At 40.5% G+C, this 18,534-nt stretch overlaps 1 protein-coding gene and 4 non-coding genes across 5 annotated transcripts in view; all 5 read left to right on the forward strand.

Annotated features, from left to right (window-relative positions):
- Positions 1–6,039, forward strand: part of dennd1b (DENN/MADD domain containing 1B) — a 93,596-nt gene extending 87,557 nt beyond the window's left edge. The window contains exon 22 of the mRNA XM_034308759.2: positions 113–6,039. Within this exon, the coding sequence (XP_034164650.1) occupies positions 113–670 (558 nt within the window). The 3' untranslated portion in view covers positions 671–6,039. The remainder of the gene's footprint in view (positions 1–112) is intronic.
- A 3,885-nt stretch (positions 6,040–9,924) lies between these two features.
- Positions 9,925–9,996, forward strand: trnaq-uug (transfer RNA glutamine (anticodon UUG)). The gene has a single exon. It is a non-coding gene; the product is annotated as a tRNA-Gln (tRNA).
- A 3,557-nt stretch (positions 9,997–13,553) lies between these two features.
- On the forward strand, positions 13,554–13,625 carry trnaq-uug (transfer RNA glutamine (anticodon UUG)). The gene has a single exon. It is a non-coding gene; the product is annotated as a tRNA-Gln (tRNA).
- A 1,218-nt stretch (positions 13,626–14,843) lies between these two features.
- trnaq-cug (transfer RNA glutamine (anticodon CUG)) lies at positions 14,844–14,915 on the forward strand. The gene has a single exon. It is a non-coding gene; the product is annotated as a tRNA-Gln (tRNA).
- Positions 14,916–15,339: 424 nt separating this feature from the next.
- Positions 15,340–15,411, forward strand: trnaq-uug (transfer RNA glutamine (anticodon UUG)). Its single transcript has one exon. It is a non-coding gene; the product is annotated as a tRNA-Gln (tRNA).
- Positions 15,412–18,534: the final 3,123 nt, after the last annotated feature.

Genomic DNA, 18,534 nt, shown 5'->3' on the forward strand with positions numbered 1-18,534 from the left:
CTGATCCTTGTATGTTTTTTTTTTTTTTTTTTTTTTTTTAAACTCTCTGAACAAATTCATATATAACAAAGTTCAACATTGACAAGTTGTATGGTATATGCATTTGCTTTAGAACATGTCTCTAGCTAAGACTAGTCCAGTTCAGGCTGGTGATGGGGGCACGGCCACCTGCGGAGATCAGAGTGGCTGGAACATGGGGCAGGATGACAGTGCCATCAATGGCAAGCACCTCCCTCCTTCTCCTCGTCGCCAGTGCAGCACTCGCTCACTGCCAGCTCCTTCTACCAAACCCTGCAAGGCCCTTGCAGACACGAGGAATTCTCTCATGGAGCCTCCCACTCAGCCCCCAGCATTTGAAATGAGTGAGAGCGCCAGCCTTCCTGACCATCTAGAGCCTCCCTCGGACCTGAAGCAGAGCCCAGAGAGCCAGGTGACAGAGGTCCACAGTGGCCTGAGGAGGAAAGTCCTATCCAAAGAGACTCTGAGGCACTACCAGGAGCGTACGCAGCAAGGAGGAAGCAACAGGCTGCCCTCACTGCTTATTCCTTGGGAGAAAGAGAACAAAGGTGATGGAGAAAAGATGGACCAAGAGGGGGCCGTGGTGCAGGAAAAAGGCTTGCTGGAGGAAATTGAGTGTCGCCTTAATGCAGCGCTGAACTCTAACTTGTAACTCACACCAGTCCACAACAGTACAGTACAGTACAGTACAGTACAGTACAGGTCTGGACAAAAGCTGAGAATGTGAGCATCCTCCTTTTCCTTTCCTACATGTACACCATACTCCTTCTGTATCAGAGCTATTTTTTGTATCATTTACTGAGTTTTATCTGTGTGTACTTGTAGTTACTTTAAGAATTGTTTGAATAATGGGTGTTGGTATGTTTGTTTGGTAAAATAATTAGTGTATCATAGGTGATTCCAAGGGGCGGCACAGCAGCAGTGCAGCAGGTTGCATTGCTATCTCACAGCTCCTGGTTCGATCCTGGGCTTGGGTTACTGTCTGTGTGGAGTTTCGCATGTTCTCTCTGTGTTTATGTGGGATTCTTCTGGGTTCTCCATTTTTTTCCAACCTCCCAAAAACATGCCAGTAGCTGGATTGGCTAAGATAAATTGCTCCTTGGTATAAATAAGTGTGTCAGTGTATGTGTGCACATGGTGCCCAGTGATGGACTGGCGTCCCGCCCAGGGTGTATTCCTGCCTCGTGCCCAGTGTTCCTGGGACAGGAATCGGATCAACAGTGACCCTGACTAGGAAAAAGCGCTTACTGAATGTGAGTGAGGTGATTCCAAGCCAGTAATTTGCACTTCCAAACAGGTACATTAGTTAATCACTGTAACTCTAAATTTTTAGAGAACAAGCTTCTGTCCACATTAATATATTTTTACAAAAGACTATTTTTTGAACAAAACAGTATGCCTTAAACATATTTCTGATTTGCTTCTGGTACTATGCAGTGTTCTTTAACCGTGAATCTAGACTCATGCTACCTTAGATGTCTGTATCTGTAGGTCATTCTTATTCCTCAGTTATGTGGTTTTTTTGTGGTGTACATGTATACCTCAGAAAGAACAGCATGTTTTGGTTCAATGCAGGTAGTGTAGGTGTGTTTCTTATCCTAAGACTATTCTCAGGTTTGTGTTTTCTTCAAATATGATGTTTATATGTTGACCTTGGCTCTGCTGTGCATTAGATGCTATGCAGCATTGTTTTTTTTCTTTTAGGACTCTTGCCACTAAAGGACATGTTAGCCAAGCTGTAGGTGAACACATAGGTATGGATTGTGAAAACAGGATCCAGTTTTCCTCATCACTGTAGCCACAAAGTGTTTTAATACAAGACATGCTGAATCTTAGAGCACTTGTTTGATGGAAATGGAAAATATGGCCATTCCAAGTGCCAGGGTACTAGCTGACATGAAACTTTAAAAAAAGGCATTTTTTTGTTCGTTTTATACAATCAGAGAAAATTCCCCCCCTCCCAGAAGTTTTAGATATTGTGTGTATTCCAAGTATTCTGTTTCATTTCAATTCAGTCACAATTGCTTGAGCTCCCATTCAGCCTCCACGTGTCCATTACGAAGGGCACTCAATTCATGTGGGCTGATTAAGTGTTAAGCCTCTTATGTGTGGAGATTTATACCACATACTAATCTGTCAGACACTTTAAAAGCTAACCTCACCCCCAACTCTCTGTGTGTGTCTGTGTGTGTGCACGCACGTGCGTGTGTGTGTTGCTCTGTGCTAATGTGGTAGTACGAAGCATTCTGTCTGTTGGCACATTGTGTTATCAGTGTGACTTTTTTCTGTATGGTCGAGTTGTCATGACTTTCAGGTATTTAAACAGAAAGCCCTGTATTTGTGTGACAGTCTGCTGTCTAAGGCTGTTAGAAACTGTTATTCTGAATCATTTTATTTTTTAAATAACGAAGTATTCTGCTGTATTATGACCCGGTTCATGTTAAAGTGGTATTAGTTCATCAAATAATGGGCCTCATTGATCAATCTTTTAGTAAAATTGTGTGTATATTTTTGCGTAAACTAAAAATTTCCGCCGAATTTACTAAAGTTTTGGAAACGCTGATTTTTTTCAATCAAATTCAAGTAAATTATCAAGCGTGTTCCCAATACAGCTCATTTTCATGTAGTGACGCCCACAAAACTCCATAAAAGTTCACGTGCGCAGACAGCTAGTAGCAAGAAATTTACGATCAGGGTAAAGCCTGAAAAACAGAGGTGGAGGTTATTTTGACTCACTTCCTCTGCCAATAAAAATATTAAAAATATATATACAATAGTAATAATAAAAAGCGAGCACTAAATTTTCTGTCACTGAGGCATTTGTTTAGGGCTACGTGCAGACAGACCGACCCGTCCTCCATTTATATGGTTACATTTCATTTCTCATAGTTGAATGACTTTTGTCTTAATTTATGGGTTTGTGTTGACTCTCTTTCTTTATTTTTCATATTCTTTAATTAATGCCAATAAGATAAAAAGACTGGTTTAAACAAACTGTTCTTGATGGTACTCTTAGTCTCTGACCCAGTGAACTGGCATGAGGATGTGTTTTTGAGAGAGACTCCAAAGCTCTTCTAAGTCGCTCTGGATAAGGGCATCTGCTAAATGCTGTAAATGTAATAAAATTAAGCAATTTGAATTATATATTTCATATATATAAGTACAGTAGTTTATGTAAATTATTTGATTTGAGGTCAATCGAGTCAAGGTTTACATTAGTTAGTCTTATGCGTAAATTTACACACACTCAGGAGCACGAGTAGGATACGAACACTTCGAAAATTACAGGATTTTCATGAATATCACATTTCTTGTGTAAACACTCATACGAACAATTTATGAACAAATCTGTTCATATCCAGCTTGATACATGAGGCCTGATGTCTTTTAGAGGCTTTTGGATGCGTTACGATGTCCTTACTTGTTAGTACAAAACTACAGAGCCAAATTTCTGAATTAACTAAAATTATTATTAAATTCAATTAAAATTTTAATTAAAATTAAATAATACATTATAAATCTCACAAATAATTGTAATCTTTAATGCACAAGCAATTATTATTAGTAGTAGTATTAGTATTATTTTGTGCACATTATTGGTTCTGAGAAATATTAATATTAAAATATATTTATATTTAAAATATAAATATTAACATTGAAAGTGTCAAATATAGTAGCATTACATTAGGTACTACATTTTTTGTGTTTTATTTGAAATTTGCTCCGTTGTGAAACATCCTGGGGTTGTGTTGTTACTGAATAAGGAAAGAAATTTTCTTGTGCCAGGTTTCAGTATTCTTTGAGGGGAAAAAAGTAAACAGGTTCATTAATTAAATTTCATATTTTAATGCAATATGGGTGTGCCTTATTAAGTGAATGCAACTGAAGGAGTAGGTACATTAAGTTCATCCCCCTCCTTCCCCCTACACAGTTTGCCTACTTGATTTTATATATATATATAATGTATTTATTAGGAATGGCAGAGGCTCTGTTGTACGTGTGGAGGGTATTTTGCTGTGGGGACATTTTGCTGGCAGGGTTTTGGTCCACTTGTTCCCTTCTATCCTGATGGGCGTGGTCTCTTCCAGGATGACTCCGCCCCCATCCCCAGGGCATGAAGTTTCATTGAGTGGGTTGATGAGTATGAAATTGATAAATTCTATGCTGTGGTCTTCACAGTCACCAGATCGCAACACAATTAAACACTGATGTGAGATTTTGTTACAAACTGTTAGACAACGCTCTCATCTTACCCATTATCAAAATACCACCTGAGGAAAAATCTTTTGGAAGAATGGCGTTCATCTGTCCAGTACAGTTCCAGAGAGGTGTAGAATTTAAAGCAAAGTGAATTGACTCTTCTGGTGGCTTAAACCCTTTGTTGGTTTTTCCTTTAATTTTAATTTCCTTTCATTTTAATTTACCCATCTGTATCTGAATGAATGGAAGTTATTTTGTTATGTGTATTGTTATTTGCAGCCGATCAGTTAAATAACTCTCATTTATGCATTTAAAAAGGTATTTCACTGCATACTGCTAAGATGGTGTTTGAAAAGACAAAAGATGTGTTTTCTTTAACATATTCTAATTTCCTGTCCTCTAGCTTAACAGTTTACTTCATCATTCATTTCGTTGTTATTCTGGTTTTTTTAATGCCACAGAAATTGACAAGTTTTCATGGAACGTAATAGTCAAACGGCATTGTAAATGATTTCCTGGTAATTATAAAACACTACTAGGCACCAGGTAGATGGCAAATAACTTTTCAAAAGAAACCAGCAACTTCATTTCAACCTTTCATTTCCTCTTGTTGAGTTGTTTTTCATTTTAGACGTTTTGATAAAACTGCTGATAAAATCTAAGAAAAGAACCACTGTATTTTAAATGCTGTCTTCATGTGAGTACAGTGGATATAAAAAGTCTACACACCCCTGTAAAAATGGCAGGTTTTTATGATGTAAAAAATGAAGCCAAGGTAAATCACGTCAGAACTTTTCCCACCCTCAATGTGAAATTACAACGTGATTCTGAAAAACAGAAATCAGAAACATTTTATGGAAAAATATGAAAAATAAAAAACTTGCAATAACCTGGTTAACCATAAGTGTGCACACCCCTAAACTGATACTTTTTTGAAGCAGCTTTTGATTGTATTACGCCACTCAGTCTTTTTGGATAAGAGTCTATCAGCGTGGCATGTATTAACTTGGTAATATTTTCTCACTCTTTCCTGCAAAAACATTCTAGATCCGTCAGATTGTAAGGGCGTCTCCTGTGCACAGCTCGCTTCAGGTCACACCACAGATTTTTAGCTGGATTCAGGTCTGGACTCTGGCTCGGTCACTCAAAACATTGATCTTCTTTTAGTTAAACCATTCCTTTGTTGATTTGGATGTATGCACTGGGTCGTTGTTGTGCTAAAAGGTGAAAGTCCTTTTGATCTTCAGCTCACTAGCAGACACCTGAAGGTTTTACACAAAAATCGACTGGTATTTGTAGATATTCATGATTCCCTCCACCTTCATAAAGCCCCAGTTCTGGCTGAAGAAAAGCAGCACTAAAGCGTGATGCTGCCACCACCATGCTTCACCGTGAGTATAGTGTCCTTTTAGTGATGTCCTTTTTTTTTTTTTTTTTTTTTGCACCAAACATACCTTTTATAATTATGGAATTATTATACACAGCCACATCCCCAAAAATAAAAGGATATGCACGCTTATGCAACAAGATTATTGTAACTTTTTATTTTTCCGTAAAATGTTCCTGATTGGTTTTCAGTTAATTTTTATACACTGTAATTTCACATTAAGGGTGGAAAAAGTTCTGACATGATTTCTCTTGGTTTCATTTTTTTTACATCACAAAAACCTGCCCTTTTAACGGGAGAGTGTAGACTTTTTATATCCACTGTATATTCATGCATGATCTTGTCTAAAGTATAAGACTTTTTGAATGCATTATTTATTTCTAAAAATTACCTGTTTCATGAATGTGCTTTATTAAATGAAAAACTATTTTAAACTTCTGCCTCTCAGTGATTTTATTTATGGATCTTTATTTTGAATATGTAAAACTTTTACAAGTAGGATTATTAAATGTATAAAAAATACTGCTTGTTGCAAAATTGCTTGGCAAGGGTTAGCCTTAAGCCCTGTTTGGAAGGGATTAAATGTACATGGGGTCCTTGGGTCATTTCTTATTTTACAGGTGCTACTCTGTGGTTTTTCTTCGTCCTCCTCTAAGAAATTTACAGGCTGAATTACCTTGTGTTTCTTAAGAAATTCAGCAATCGTCTGATAATTTTAGTCCTCTGTGGAGACACAAGTCTGTGTTTTTTTTATCTAGATGTCACATCGCGCTGTTTTAAAAAAAAAAAAAAAAAAAAAGTGGTTTGACTGCAACTACTTGCCGTATTTAGTCTCAGAAGTTTCAAGGAGCCTGTGCTCACTGTGGCCACAGATTCCTGTTCGTAGCTGACAGGAGTGGAACCTGATGTGGGCTTCTGCTGTTGTAGCCCATCCAACTCAAGGTTTGGTGTGCTTTGCATTCAGAGATGCTTTTCTGCTCACCATGGTTGTAAAGAGTGCTTATTTGTGTCCTTCCTGTCAGCTCAAACCAGTCTGGCCATTCTGGCAGAAGTGCTGCTCACCGGATGGTTTTAGTTTTTTTGCATCATCCTGTGTAAACTCTGGAGACTGATGTGTGTGAAAATTCCTGGAGATCAGCAGTTTCTGAAATACTCAAACCAGCCTGTCTGGCACCAACAACCATTCCGCAGTTAAAGTCACTGAGATTGCATTTTTTCCCCATTCTGATGTTTGAGGTGAGCATTAACTGAGGCTCTTGACTTGTATTTGCCTAATTTTATGCATTGTGCTGCTGCCACATGGTTGATGTCAGGTGTACAGGTGTTCCTAATAAAGTGGCTAGTGAGTGTAAGAATCTAATATAGCATGTTTTATTATGTAGAATATATTCATTAATGTATGTCCATTTGTTTATTTGGGCAGCAAACCAAACAACAAAACTGGTACTCAGGCAGGTCGTCTCTAGATTTTTTGTGACAAAAGGAAAGTATTACAGAAAAGAACATTAAGGTTCAGCATATGTGTGTTTGTACATTATCTGGGTGCACATCGGTGGAGAGTGTTGTTGTTTGTTTGTTTGCCTTCTAGTTGTTTGTTAATATTGTTAAATAATCAACTATGGCCTTATGAATACTTCACAGAGGGTTTTTTTGTTGTTGTTGTTAAGTTAAAATCAACTTTATTAATGTCATAATACCGTATATTCCTTGTGAACAAAAAACAGATTTTACATTTATTCAGCATTTTGGCATTTACATTTTACAAGTTTAAATGGATTCTAAGGGACATTTACTGTCACAGCTTTGTCTCCCCTTATTATTAACGCTGTCCTCCTCGAAGGTTCATGCACATGATGAGATCGTGATTACGATGTGGTGTGTGTTCAAGTGGTTTTGTTCAAGAAAAAAGGGATGGATTCCACTAGATTTTGGAGCGTGACTGTGGGGATTTGTGTTCATTCAGCTACAAGAGCATTAGTGAGATCAGGCACTGATGTTGGTGAGGAGGTCTGGGGTTCAGTCGGTGTTCCAGTTCATCCCAAAGGTGTTCAGTGGGGTTGAGGTCAGGGCTCTGTGCAGGACATTCGAGTTCTTCCACTCCAACCTTAAACACCATGTCTTCATGGAGCTCGCTTTGTGCACAGGGGCATTGTCATGCTGGAACAGGTTTCAGCCTCTTAGTTCCAGTGAAGGGAAATTGTAATGCTACAGCACACAAAGACATTCTATATAATTGTATGCTTCCAACTTTGTGGCAACAGTTTGGGGAAGAACTACATATGAGTGTGATGGTCAGTCGTCCGCAAAATTTTGGTAATATAGTGTGCGAATTCCCAAGTAATTATGACATTGTGCTAGGGTGCAAGTGCTCTCACCTGGACATTACGCTATTTCTGACAGGACTTGAAGGCAGCACTGTGCTGCATTTGAAAAACTCAGAATTTCTGTCCTCGAACTAAGCTGTGAGCCAAGCCTTAAAAACATTAAGTTCATCGATCCCTGACTCCCGAGAATGTTCTTTTTTTGCATCCGCATCTACATTATTTCTGTTAACATGGTAAAAAAAGTCAAGATTTGCTCACATTTTTTTGAAACTGTAAAGTTTAAACTCACAGACTGTACAGACAATATCTCAGGACGTGTATGTGGAAAGATCCGGTCAGAACTTCTCTGGTACATCAAGAGAAAGAAGGCCAGTCAGCTTTACTTGTTGAACGAGACAAAACCATAGTGTAAACATTATACATATGAATTGTAGAGCACCGTAACAACACTTTTTACTGCAAAATAATTTTTTTAAATAAGAAATGCACAACCAAGGATTAGTATTAGTAAATGTCTTGTCTTACAATTTCTAAGCACATCTTCCTCACATTACCCATCATGTCTACCACAGAGGCTGCAGCAGCAATAACAGTGTAAAGAATTTTTTAATAAACTGCTTCATTCTGTTCAAATATGTATGTGTGTGTGTGTGTGTGTGTGTGTGTGTGTGTGCAATTTACTTTTAATATACATGAAGAGTGACATTATAATCAAATTGAATGCCTGTGTTTAAATTGTGTAGTCTCACTCTCCAAATGTGTATGCTCAAAATACACAGTTGAAATATTAACATGAAGAAGAATCTAAGGTGGAGTCCTGCATCCATATAGCCTCCTATACAACTGGCCCTGCAATCCAGTTTAGAGAAACTTTCATGGAGACGTCCATGTTTTTTCGCCATTTTGGACCTTGAATGTACCAAACTCATAAACTGATGTAATTCCAAGTTCAGACTTCCTACTTCCAAGTTGAAGTGAATGCAGCATTAAGTTTTAGTTCTACTTTACCTGCAGCTTTTCTAGCCTAGCTGTTAGCTTAGCATTAGCCTACTGTTTTGCTCTCTCTCTCTATCTCTCTCTCTCTCATTGTGGAAAAAAATACAAATTCAAACTGGACAAAAGAAAAAATACAAAGTTAATGCTCAAAGAGGTGGGTGATGGGGTGGAGGCTAAAGCCATCAGTTAGCTCAGGTTCCAAACACTTGTAAAGATGAATATGGACCCATTTTTGTCTCCAAATTTTTGGATCAAAAAGTAACTTTTTTCTGAGACAGCTGCCAAAATAGCTCAGGTCTAATGATCCATGGTTTGAGCCCAGGTTTTTTTTTTTTTTGCATTGGGTTCCATGTTTTGAGTCCATGTGTTAGTCTCTGACTTATGAGATGATGGTTGTGTTCTAGAAGGCCTATGGCATTATTGCTGCTTTCCAGAGATTGGTCAGTCTATGGTAGTTATCAGCTGGTGAAAGCCAAGGCATTAGAGTAGTTTGGTTCCATGGTGTAATGGTTAGCACTCTGGACTTTGAATCTCACAATCTGAGCTCAAATATCCAAGGAACCTGCTCCACTTTTGTTGAAGGGGAATCAGAGCCAATTCTGCGACTCAGGTTTTGATTACAACATCTAGTCTGTGACCTGGGGTATAATCCTGCCTTACCAGATATCGGTGACCATATGGCAGTATTCAGCTGGTGAAAAGTAAAGATTCAGCAAAGCTTGTTTCCATGGTGTAATGTTTCGTTCAAATCTCTGTGGAAATCATGGTGGAAGGTTCATGCTTGCTCAATACAGCCTGTAGTAGCCAAAATATCTCAGGTGAGCATGCGTTAGCCTGAAGCGCTAGAGGTCCCTGGTTCAAGTCTGGGTTTTGGCATTGGGTGCCTTGTTTTGATTGCAACGTTTTAGTCACCAACCTATGGGATAATTGCTGCTTGCTGGATATCGGTCAGTCTATGGTAGTTATCAGCTGTTGAAAACCATTTTCCTGAAGTGGCTTGGTTCCATGGTGTAATGGTTAGCACTCTGGACTTTGAATCCAGGAATCTGAGTTCAAATCTCAGTGGAACCTGCAGTGCTTTCATTCAAGGTTTGGTTTTAAAGTAGACAAAGCACTTCAGTAAGCTTTCATGTCACAAACTCTCGTAAAGACGAATATGGAGAAAATTCTGTTCAAGAAGTATAGGAGCCAATTCTGCAACTTGGTTTCGGTTACAACATCTTAGTCTCAGACCTATGGTATAATCATACACTATATTACCAAAAGTATTCGGTCACCTGCCTTGACTCACATATGAACTTAAGTGCCATCCCATTCCTAACCCATAGGGTTCAATATGATGTCGGTCCACCTTTTGCAGCTATTACAGCTTCAACTCTTCTGGGAATGCTGTCCACAAGGTTGAGGAGTGTGTTTATAGGAATTTTTGACCATTCTTCCAAAAGCGCATTGGTGAGGTCACACACTGATGTTGGTCAGAAGGCCTGGCTCTCAGTCTCCGCTCTAATTCATCCCAAAGGTGTTCTATCGGGTTCAGGTCAGGACTCTGTGCAGGCCAGTCAAGTTCATCCACACCAGACTCTGTCATCCATGTCTTTATGGACCTTGCTTTGTGCACTGGTGCACAGTCATGTTGGAAGAGGAAGGGGCCCGCTCCAAACTGTTCCCACAAGGTTGGGAGCATGGAATTGTCCAAAATGTTTTGGTATCCTGAAGCATTCAAAGTTCCTTTCACTGGAACTAAGGGGCCAAGCCCAACTCCTGAAAAACAACCCCACACCATAATTCCTCCTCCACCAAATTTCACACTCGGCACAATGCAGTCCGAAATGTACCGTTCTCCTGGCAACCTCCAAACCCAGACTCGTCCATCAGATTGCCAGATGGAAAAGCGTGATTCATCACTCCAGAGAACGCATCTCCACTGCTCTAGAGTCCAGTGGCGGCGTGCTTTACACCACTGCATCCGACGCTTTGCATTGCACTTGGTGATGTGTGGCTTGGATGCAGCTGCTCGGCCATGGAAACCCATTCCATGAAGCTCTCTGCGTACTGTACTTGGGCTAATCTGAAGGTCACGTGAAGTTTGGAGCTCTGTAGCAATTGACTGTGAAGAAAGTCGATGACCTCTTCGCACTATGCGCTTCAGCATCCGCTGACCCCTCTCCGTCAGTTTACGTGGCCTACCACTTCGTGGCTGAGTTGCTGTTGTTCCCAAACTCTTCCATTTTGTTATGATAAAGCTGACAGTTGACTGTGGAATATTTAGGAGCGAGGAAATTTCACGACTGGATTTGTTGCACAGGTGGCATCCTATGACAGTTCCACGCTGGAATTCACTGAGCTCCTGAGAGCGACCCATTCTTTCACAAATGTTTGTAAAAACAGTCTGCATGCCTAAGTGCTTGATTTTATACACCTGTGGCCAGGCCAAGTGATTAGGACACCTGATTCTGATCATTTGGATGGGTGACCGAATACTTTTGGTAATATAGTGTAGCTTGCCAGATATCGGTGACGAGGATTGAGGTCAGGGTTGTTTGCAGGCCATGGGAATTCTTCCACTCCAACCTTGGCAAACCATTTATCTCTGTCTCTCTCATGGGGGGGGAATACAAATTCAAACTGGAAAAAAGAAAAATGCACAATAAACATAGTTGGTTGTAACTCAAATATTGAAACAAGCTTAAACATCCAAAGAGCTTTTTGGCATCAAAAAAGAAGCTTAATCCCCACTGTTACATCTGGTAGAGGATCTGTTAATGATGATGTTCTGTTTTTCAACCAAAGGAACATGTTTTTTCGCCATATTGGACCGTGAATGTACCAAATGTACCAAACTCGAAAATTGATGTAATTCCGAGTTCAGACTTCCTACTTCCAAGTTAAAGTGAATGGAGCACTAACTTTTAGTTCTACTTTACCTGCAGCTTGTCTAGCCTAGCTGTTAGCTTAGCATTAGCCTACTGTTTTGCACTCTCTCTCTCTCTCTCTCTCTCTCTCTCTCTCATTGTGGAACAAATAATACAAATTCAAACTGGACAAAAAAGAAAAAATACAAAGTTAATGCTCAGAGCGGTGGGTGATGGGGGGTGGATGCTGAAGCTGTCAGTTAGCTTGTTTCAATATTTGATAAATATGGACCCATTTTTGTCTCCAAATTTTTGGATCAAAAAGTAACTTTTTTTCTGCATTGGAGGCCATGGCTTAATCTCTGACCTATGAGATAGTCATCACTTGCCAGAAGACCTATGGCATTATTGCTGCTTTCCAGAGATTAGTCAGTATATGGTAGTAATCAGCTGGTGAAAACCAAGCACTCAAAGCAGCTTGGTTCCATGGTGTAATGGTTAGCACTCTGGACTCTGAATCCAGCAATCTGAGACCAAATCTTGGTGGAACCTGCTCCACCTTTGTTGAAGAGTAATAGGGGCCAATTCTGCCAGTTGGGTTTTGATTACAACATCTAGTCTGGAACCTGGGGTACAATCCTGCCTTACCAGATATCGGTGGCAATATGGCAGTATACAGCTGGTGAAAAGTAAAGATCGAGCGAAGCTTGTTTCCATGTTGTGATGTTTAGTTTATATCTCGGTGGGACCTGCACAACCTTTCAGATTCCAAACACTTGTGAAAATGAATATAGACCAAATTCTGTTGAAGATGAATATGGGCCAAGGCTGCGTCTTTTGGTCCAGGAAGTTAAGCCCGTGTCTGCATTGGCTGAAATATCACGGCTGGGGGAGCCACAGACCGGAGGTCTGATGGTGGAAGGTTTGTGCTTGCTCAATGTAGTCTGTGGTAGCCAAAATAGCTCAGGTGAGAGTGCATTGACCTGAATATTGATTAAATATCAGTAAAAGCTGCAAAGTCTTTACTCAAGGTTCTTTTCTATTGTAGGAAGAAAAAGAAATATCTTTTTATATATTTCCTGTTGCTGCTCATGTGGGAGCGTGTTAGCCTGAATCTCTAAAGGTCCCTGGTTTGATACTGGGTTTTGGCATTGGGTGCCTTGTTTTGAGTACAACGTCTTAGTCACTGACCTATGGCATTATTGCTGCTTTCCAGAGATTGGTCAGTATATGGTAGTTATCAGCTGGTGAAACCTAAGCAGTCTGAGTGGCTTGGTTCCGTCATGTAATGGGTAGTTCTCTGGACTCTGTATCCAGCAGTCCGAGTTCAAATCTCGGTGGGACCTGCTCTGCCTTTGTTGAAGGGGTATAGGGGCCAATTCTGCCAGTTGGTTTTTGATTACAACATCTAGTCTGTGATCTGGGGTATAATCCTCTCTTGCCTTGGTGACAATATGGCAGTATTCAGCTGGTGAAAAGTAAAGATTCAGCGAAGCTTGTTTCCATGGTGTAATGTTTAGTTCAAATCTCTGTGGAAATCATGGTGGAAGGTTCATGCTTGCTCAATGCAGCCTGTAGTAGCCAAAATATCTCAGGTGGGCGTGCGTTAGGCTGAAGTGCTAGAGGTCCCTGGTTCAAGTCTGAGTTTTGGCATTGGGTGCCTTGTTTTGATTAGCATGTCTTAGTCACCAAGCTATGGGATAATTGCTGCTTGCTGGATATCGGTCAGTCTATGGTAGTTATCAGCTGTTGAAAAGCCAGTTGCTGACGTGGCTTGGTTCCATGGTGTAATGGTTAGCACTCTGGACTTTGAATCCACGAATCTGAGTTCAAATCTCGGTGGAACCTGCAGTGCCTTCATTCAAGGTTCGGTTTTAAAGTAGACAAAGCACTTCAACTGAAGTAAGCTTTCATGTCACAAACTCTCGTAAAGACGAATATGGAGAAAATTCTGCAACTTGGTTTCTGGGTTTTGGTTACAACATCTTAGTCTCAGACCTATGGTATAATCACAGTTTGCCAGATATCGGTGACGAGGATTGAGGTCAGGGTTGTTTGCAGGCCATGGGGATTCTTCCACTCCAACCTTGGCAAACCATTTATCTCTGTCTCTCTCATTGGGGGAAAAAAAATACAAATTCAAACTGGAAAAAAGAGAAAAATACACATAGTTGTGAACATAGTTGGTTCTAACTCAAATATTGAAACAAGCTTAAACTTCCAAAAAGCTTTTTGGCATCAAAAAAGAAGCTTAATCCCCACTGTTACATCTGGTAGAGGATCTGTTAATGATGATGTTCTGTTTTTCATCCAAAGGAACATGTTTTTTCGCCATTTTGGATCGTGAATGTACCAAACCCGAAAATTGATGTAATCGGTGGAACCTGCTCCACATTTGTTGAAGGGGAACAGGAGCCAATTCTGCAACTTGGGTATTGATTAGTCACTTAGTCTCTGACCGGTGGTATAATCCTGCCTTGCCAGATATCGGTGACAATATGGCAGTATACAGCTGGCAGTATACAGTTGCAGGAACCTGCAAAGCCTTTCAGATTCCAAACACTTGTGAAAATGAATATAGACCAAATTCTGTTGAAGATGAATATGGGCCAAGGCTGCATCTTTTGGTCCAGGAAGTTAAGCCCGTGTCTGCATTGGCTGAAATATCATGGCTGGGGGAGCCACAGACTGGAGGTCTGATGGTGGAAGGTTTGTGCTTGCTCAATGTAGTCTGTAGTAGCCAAAATTGCTCAGGTGAGAGAGCATTGACCTGAATATTGATTAAATATCAGTAAAAACTGCAAAGTCTTTACTCAAGGTTCTTTTCTATTGTAGGAAGAAAACAAAATATCTTTTTATATTTTGCCAGTTGCTGCTGAAATAGCTCATGTGAGAGCGCGTTAGCCTGAAGCTCTAAAGGTCCCTGGTTCGATAGTGGGTTTTGGCATTGGGTGCCTTGTTTTGAGTACAATGTCTTAGTCACTGACCTATGGGATAATTGCTGCTTTCCAGAGATTGGTCAGTATATGGTAGTAATCAGCTGGTGAAACCTAAGCACTCAGCACAGGTTCCATGGTGTAATGGTTAGCACTCTGGACTCTGAATCCAGCAATCTGAGTTCAAATCTCAGTGGGACCTGCTCCACCTTCGTTGAATGGGAGTCAGAGCCAATTCTGCGACTCAGGTTTTTAATTACAACATCTAGTCTGTGACCTGGGGTATAATCCTGCCTTGCCAGATATTGGTGACCATATGGCAGTATTCAGCTGGTGAAAAGTAAAGATCCAGCGAAGCTTGTTTCCAGGGTGTAGTTTTTAGTGGAAATCATGGTGGAAGGTTCATGCTTGCTCAATGCAGCCTGTAGTTGCTGTGGTAGCTCAGGTGAGAGTGGGTTAGACTGAAGTGCTAGAGGTCCCTGGATCAAGTCTGTGTTTTGGCATTGGGTGCCTTGTTTTGATTAGAACGTCTTAGTCACCAACCTATGGGATAATTGCTGCTTGCTGGATATCGGTCAGTCTATGGTAGTTATCAGCTGTTGAAAACCATTTTCCTGAAGCGGCTTGGTTCCGTGGTGTAATGGTTAGCACTCTGGACTTTGAATCCAGGAATCTGAGTTCAAATCTCGGTGGAACCTGCAGTGCTTTCATTCAAGGTTCGGTTTTAAAGTAGACAAAGCACTTCAGTAAGCTTTCATGTCACAAACTCTCGTAAAGACGAACATGAAGAAAATTCTGTTCAAGAAGTATAGGAGCCAATTCTGCAACTTGGTTTCTGGGTTTTGGTTACAACATCTTAGTCTCAGACCTATGGTATAATCACAGCTTGCCAGATATCGGTGACGAGGTTTGAGGTTGAGGTCAGGGTTGTTTGCAGGCCATGGGAATTCTTCCACTCCAACCTTGGCAAACCATTTATCTCTGTCTCTCTCATTGGGAAAAAAAAATACAAATTCAAACTGGAAAAAAGAGAAAAATACACTGTGAACATAGTTGGTTCTAACTCGAGTATTGAAACAAGCTTAAACATCCAAAGAGCTTTTTGGCATCAAAAAAGAAGCTTAATCCCCACTGTTACATCTGGTAGAGGATCTGTTAATGATGATGTTCTGTTTTTCATCCAAAGGAACATGTTTTTTCGCCATTTTGGACCGTGAATGTACCAAATGTACCAAACTCTTTGACGTACACTGGTTAAAGTGGTAAATGACTTACTGGCCTCTGATCAAGGTTGTGTTTCCTTGCTGGTGCTGCTTGACCTTAGTGCAGCTTTTGATACCACTGATCATGCTATTCTCCTCAATAGACTAGAAAATGTAGTAGGCATTAAGGGAACAGCCCTTTCCTGGCTCAGGTCTTATTTGACTGATCGTTATCAGTTTGTAAACATAAATGGTGACTTCTCTTCTCATGCTAAGGTAAAGTTTGGTGTCCCGCAAGGCTCTGTTTTAGGCCCACTGCTCTTTTCTCTATATATGCTACCTCTGGGCAAAATTATCTGTAAGCATGGCATTAGCTTCCACTGTTACGCTGATGACACACAGTTGTATGTTTCAGCAAAGCCAGATGACAGACACCAGCTTAATAAAGTTGAGGAATGTGTAAAAGACATTAGAAACTGGATGCTTATTAACTTTCTCTTACTTAATTCTGACAAGACAGAAGTACTTGTACTAGGACCACATGCAGCTAGAAGTAAGCTTTCTGATTACATAATAACTCTGGATGACCTTTCTGTTTCATCATGTGCAGCAGTAAAAGACCTTGGTGTAATTATCGACTCTAGTCTTTCTTTTGAAGCTCATGTAGATAATATAACTAGGATTGCTTTCTTTCATCTCAGAAATATTGCTAAAATAAGAAATATATTGTCACTACACGATGCAGAAAAATTAGTTCATGCTTTTGTTACCTCTAGATTGGATTATTGTAATGCCTTACTGCCTGGATGTTCCAGTAGATGCATAAACAAGCTCCAGTTAATCCAGAATGCAGCAGCGAGAGTCCTTACTAGAACCAGAAGATATGACCACATCACCCCTATCTTATCCACACTGCATTGGCTCCCAATCAAATTTCGAATTGATTATAAAATACTTCTATTGACCTATAAAGCACTAAATGGTCTCGCGCCACAGTACCTGAGCGAACTTTTGGTTTTTTATGATCCGTCACGCCTACTCAGATCAGAAGGTGCAGGCTATTTGTTGGTACCTCGAATAATGCGGGCTACAGCTGGGGGTAGAGCTTTCTCTTACAAAGCCCCACAGTTATGGAACAGCCTTCCACTTAGTGTTCGGGGCTCAGACACAGTCTCAGTGTTTAAGTCTAGGCTGAAAACATATTTGTTTAGTCAAGCCTTTTGTGAATAGTTTTCTTAGGTACAGGGGCAGGTCTGGAGGGTTTCACAGGCATAGAGTGTTGTGGTGAACTGGGATGTTTGGATGCTGTCGCCCCCCCACTCTCACACATTCACTCAGGTTTGTCGACGGTGGAGTGGCTGGCTGCCTTATGTCCCAGGGTGCCTTCATGTCTGTGTTAGCTTCTGGCTCTCCCTTTTAGTTATGCTGTCATAGCTCGTCTTGCCGGAGTCCCTGCTTGCACTCTGCATGCAAAGTACATCATGCTTAACCATTAGAGGACAAAAGCTCACCTAACAATCTTTTCCTTTCTCTCCATCTCTCTCTCTCCCTCACTCTCTGTCGAGCTACACACACTTGCCAGTGATGCCAGTGATCCTGAGCTCTTCTGCTCCTCCTTGCTGCCTGACCCATCCTGATGCCCTACTTCTGGTTGGAGTTCTCATCGATTGAGATCGCTCGCTGTTGCTGGGGCCCCATATGGACGGCCTGAAGAACTGTTTGGATGGCTGGGGATGGTGCCACCTGGGGGCTGGGGAGATGGCTTGGGGATCACATATGGGGAGCTGTACTGTGATGGCTTTGGGGCTGCAGTTGCCACAAGCAGCTTCGTACTCAGGACTCCATCAGTGGACAGTGGATAGATTTTAACCAGCCGGACTTCTTGCAAAAACTGTGATGAATTTATTGGTTGCACAATTGCACTATTTGTCCATATAGTACACAATAGAAGGGATTTATTTATAATCGCACTATCCGTTGCACCCAGATGAGGATGGGTTCCCTTTTTGAGCCTGGTTCCTCTCAAGATTTCTTCCTCATATCATCTCGGGGAGTTTTTCCTTGCCACCGTCGCCACTGGCTTGCTCATTAGGGATAAATTCACAGTGATAAATTCAAATATTTACAATATATTTTTTGTGAATCCATTTATTTCTGTAAAGCTGCTTTGTGACAATGTCCATTGTTAAAAGCGCTATACAAATAAAATTGAATTGAATTGAATTGAATCTCGTCTGAGTGGCTGGAGGGAGTACTACCTGTAGACAAAGTTGTGTGTCTCTACAACTTATGGTTTGGTCAGCAGAAAAATAAGAAGAAGAAGGGGAAAGAAAGTTTATCAAAAAAAAAGCGTCTGTTAATGGTAACAGGAGAGACTGAAAAGGATACAAAAAATTTGGCAGTATCATCATTTTTATAACATTTATGTGGCCAATCATTGATATGGGCAACAAAGACCACAGACTCAACATCTCTGTCACTGTATCCTTCAGTGAGTCATAATTAGTGGAAACAAATTTGTTGATATCAGGAGTAATTTTAACACCAAGATAAGTGAATTGTTCCTTTACATCTGAGAATGGCATCCTAAAAGTAGGGTTTAACCTTTCATCTTTATTT

This window comes from Pangasianodon hypophthalmus, chromosome 11 (genome assembly GCF_027358585.1).
Source record: "Pangasianodon hypophthalmus isolate fPanHyp1 chromosome 11, fPanHyp1.pri, whole genome shotgun sequence".
NCBI classification, from domain to species: Eukaryota; Metazoa; Chordata; class Actinopteri; order Siluriformes; family Pangasiidae; genus Pangasianodon; species Pangasianodon hypophthalmus.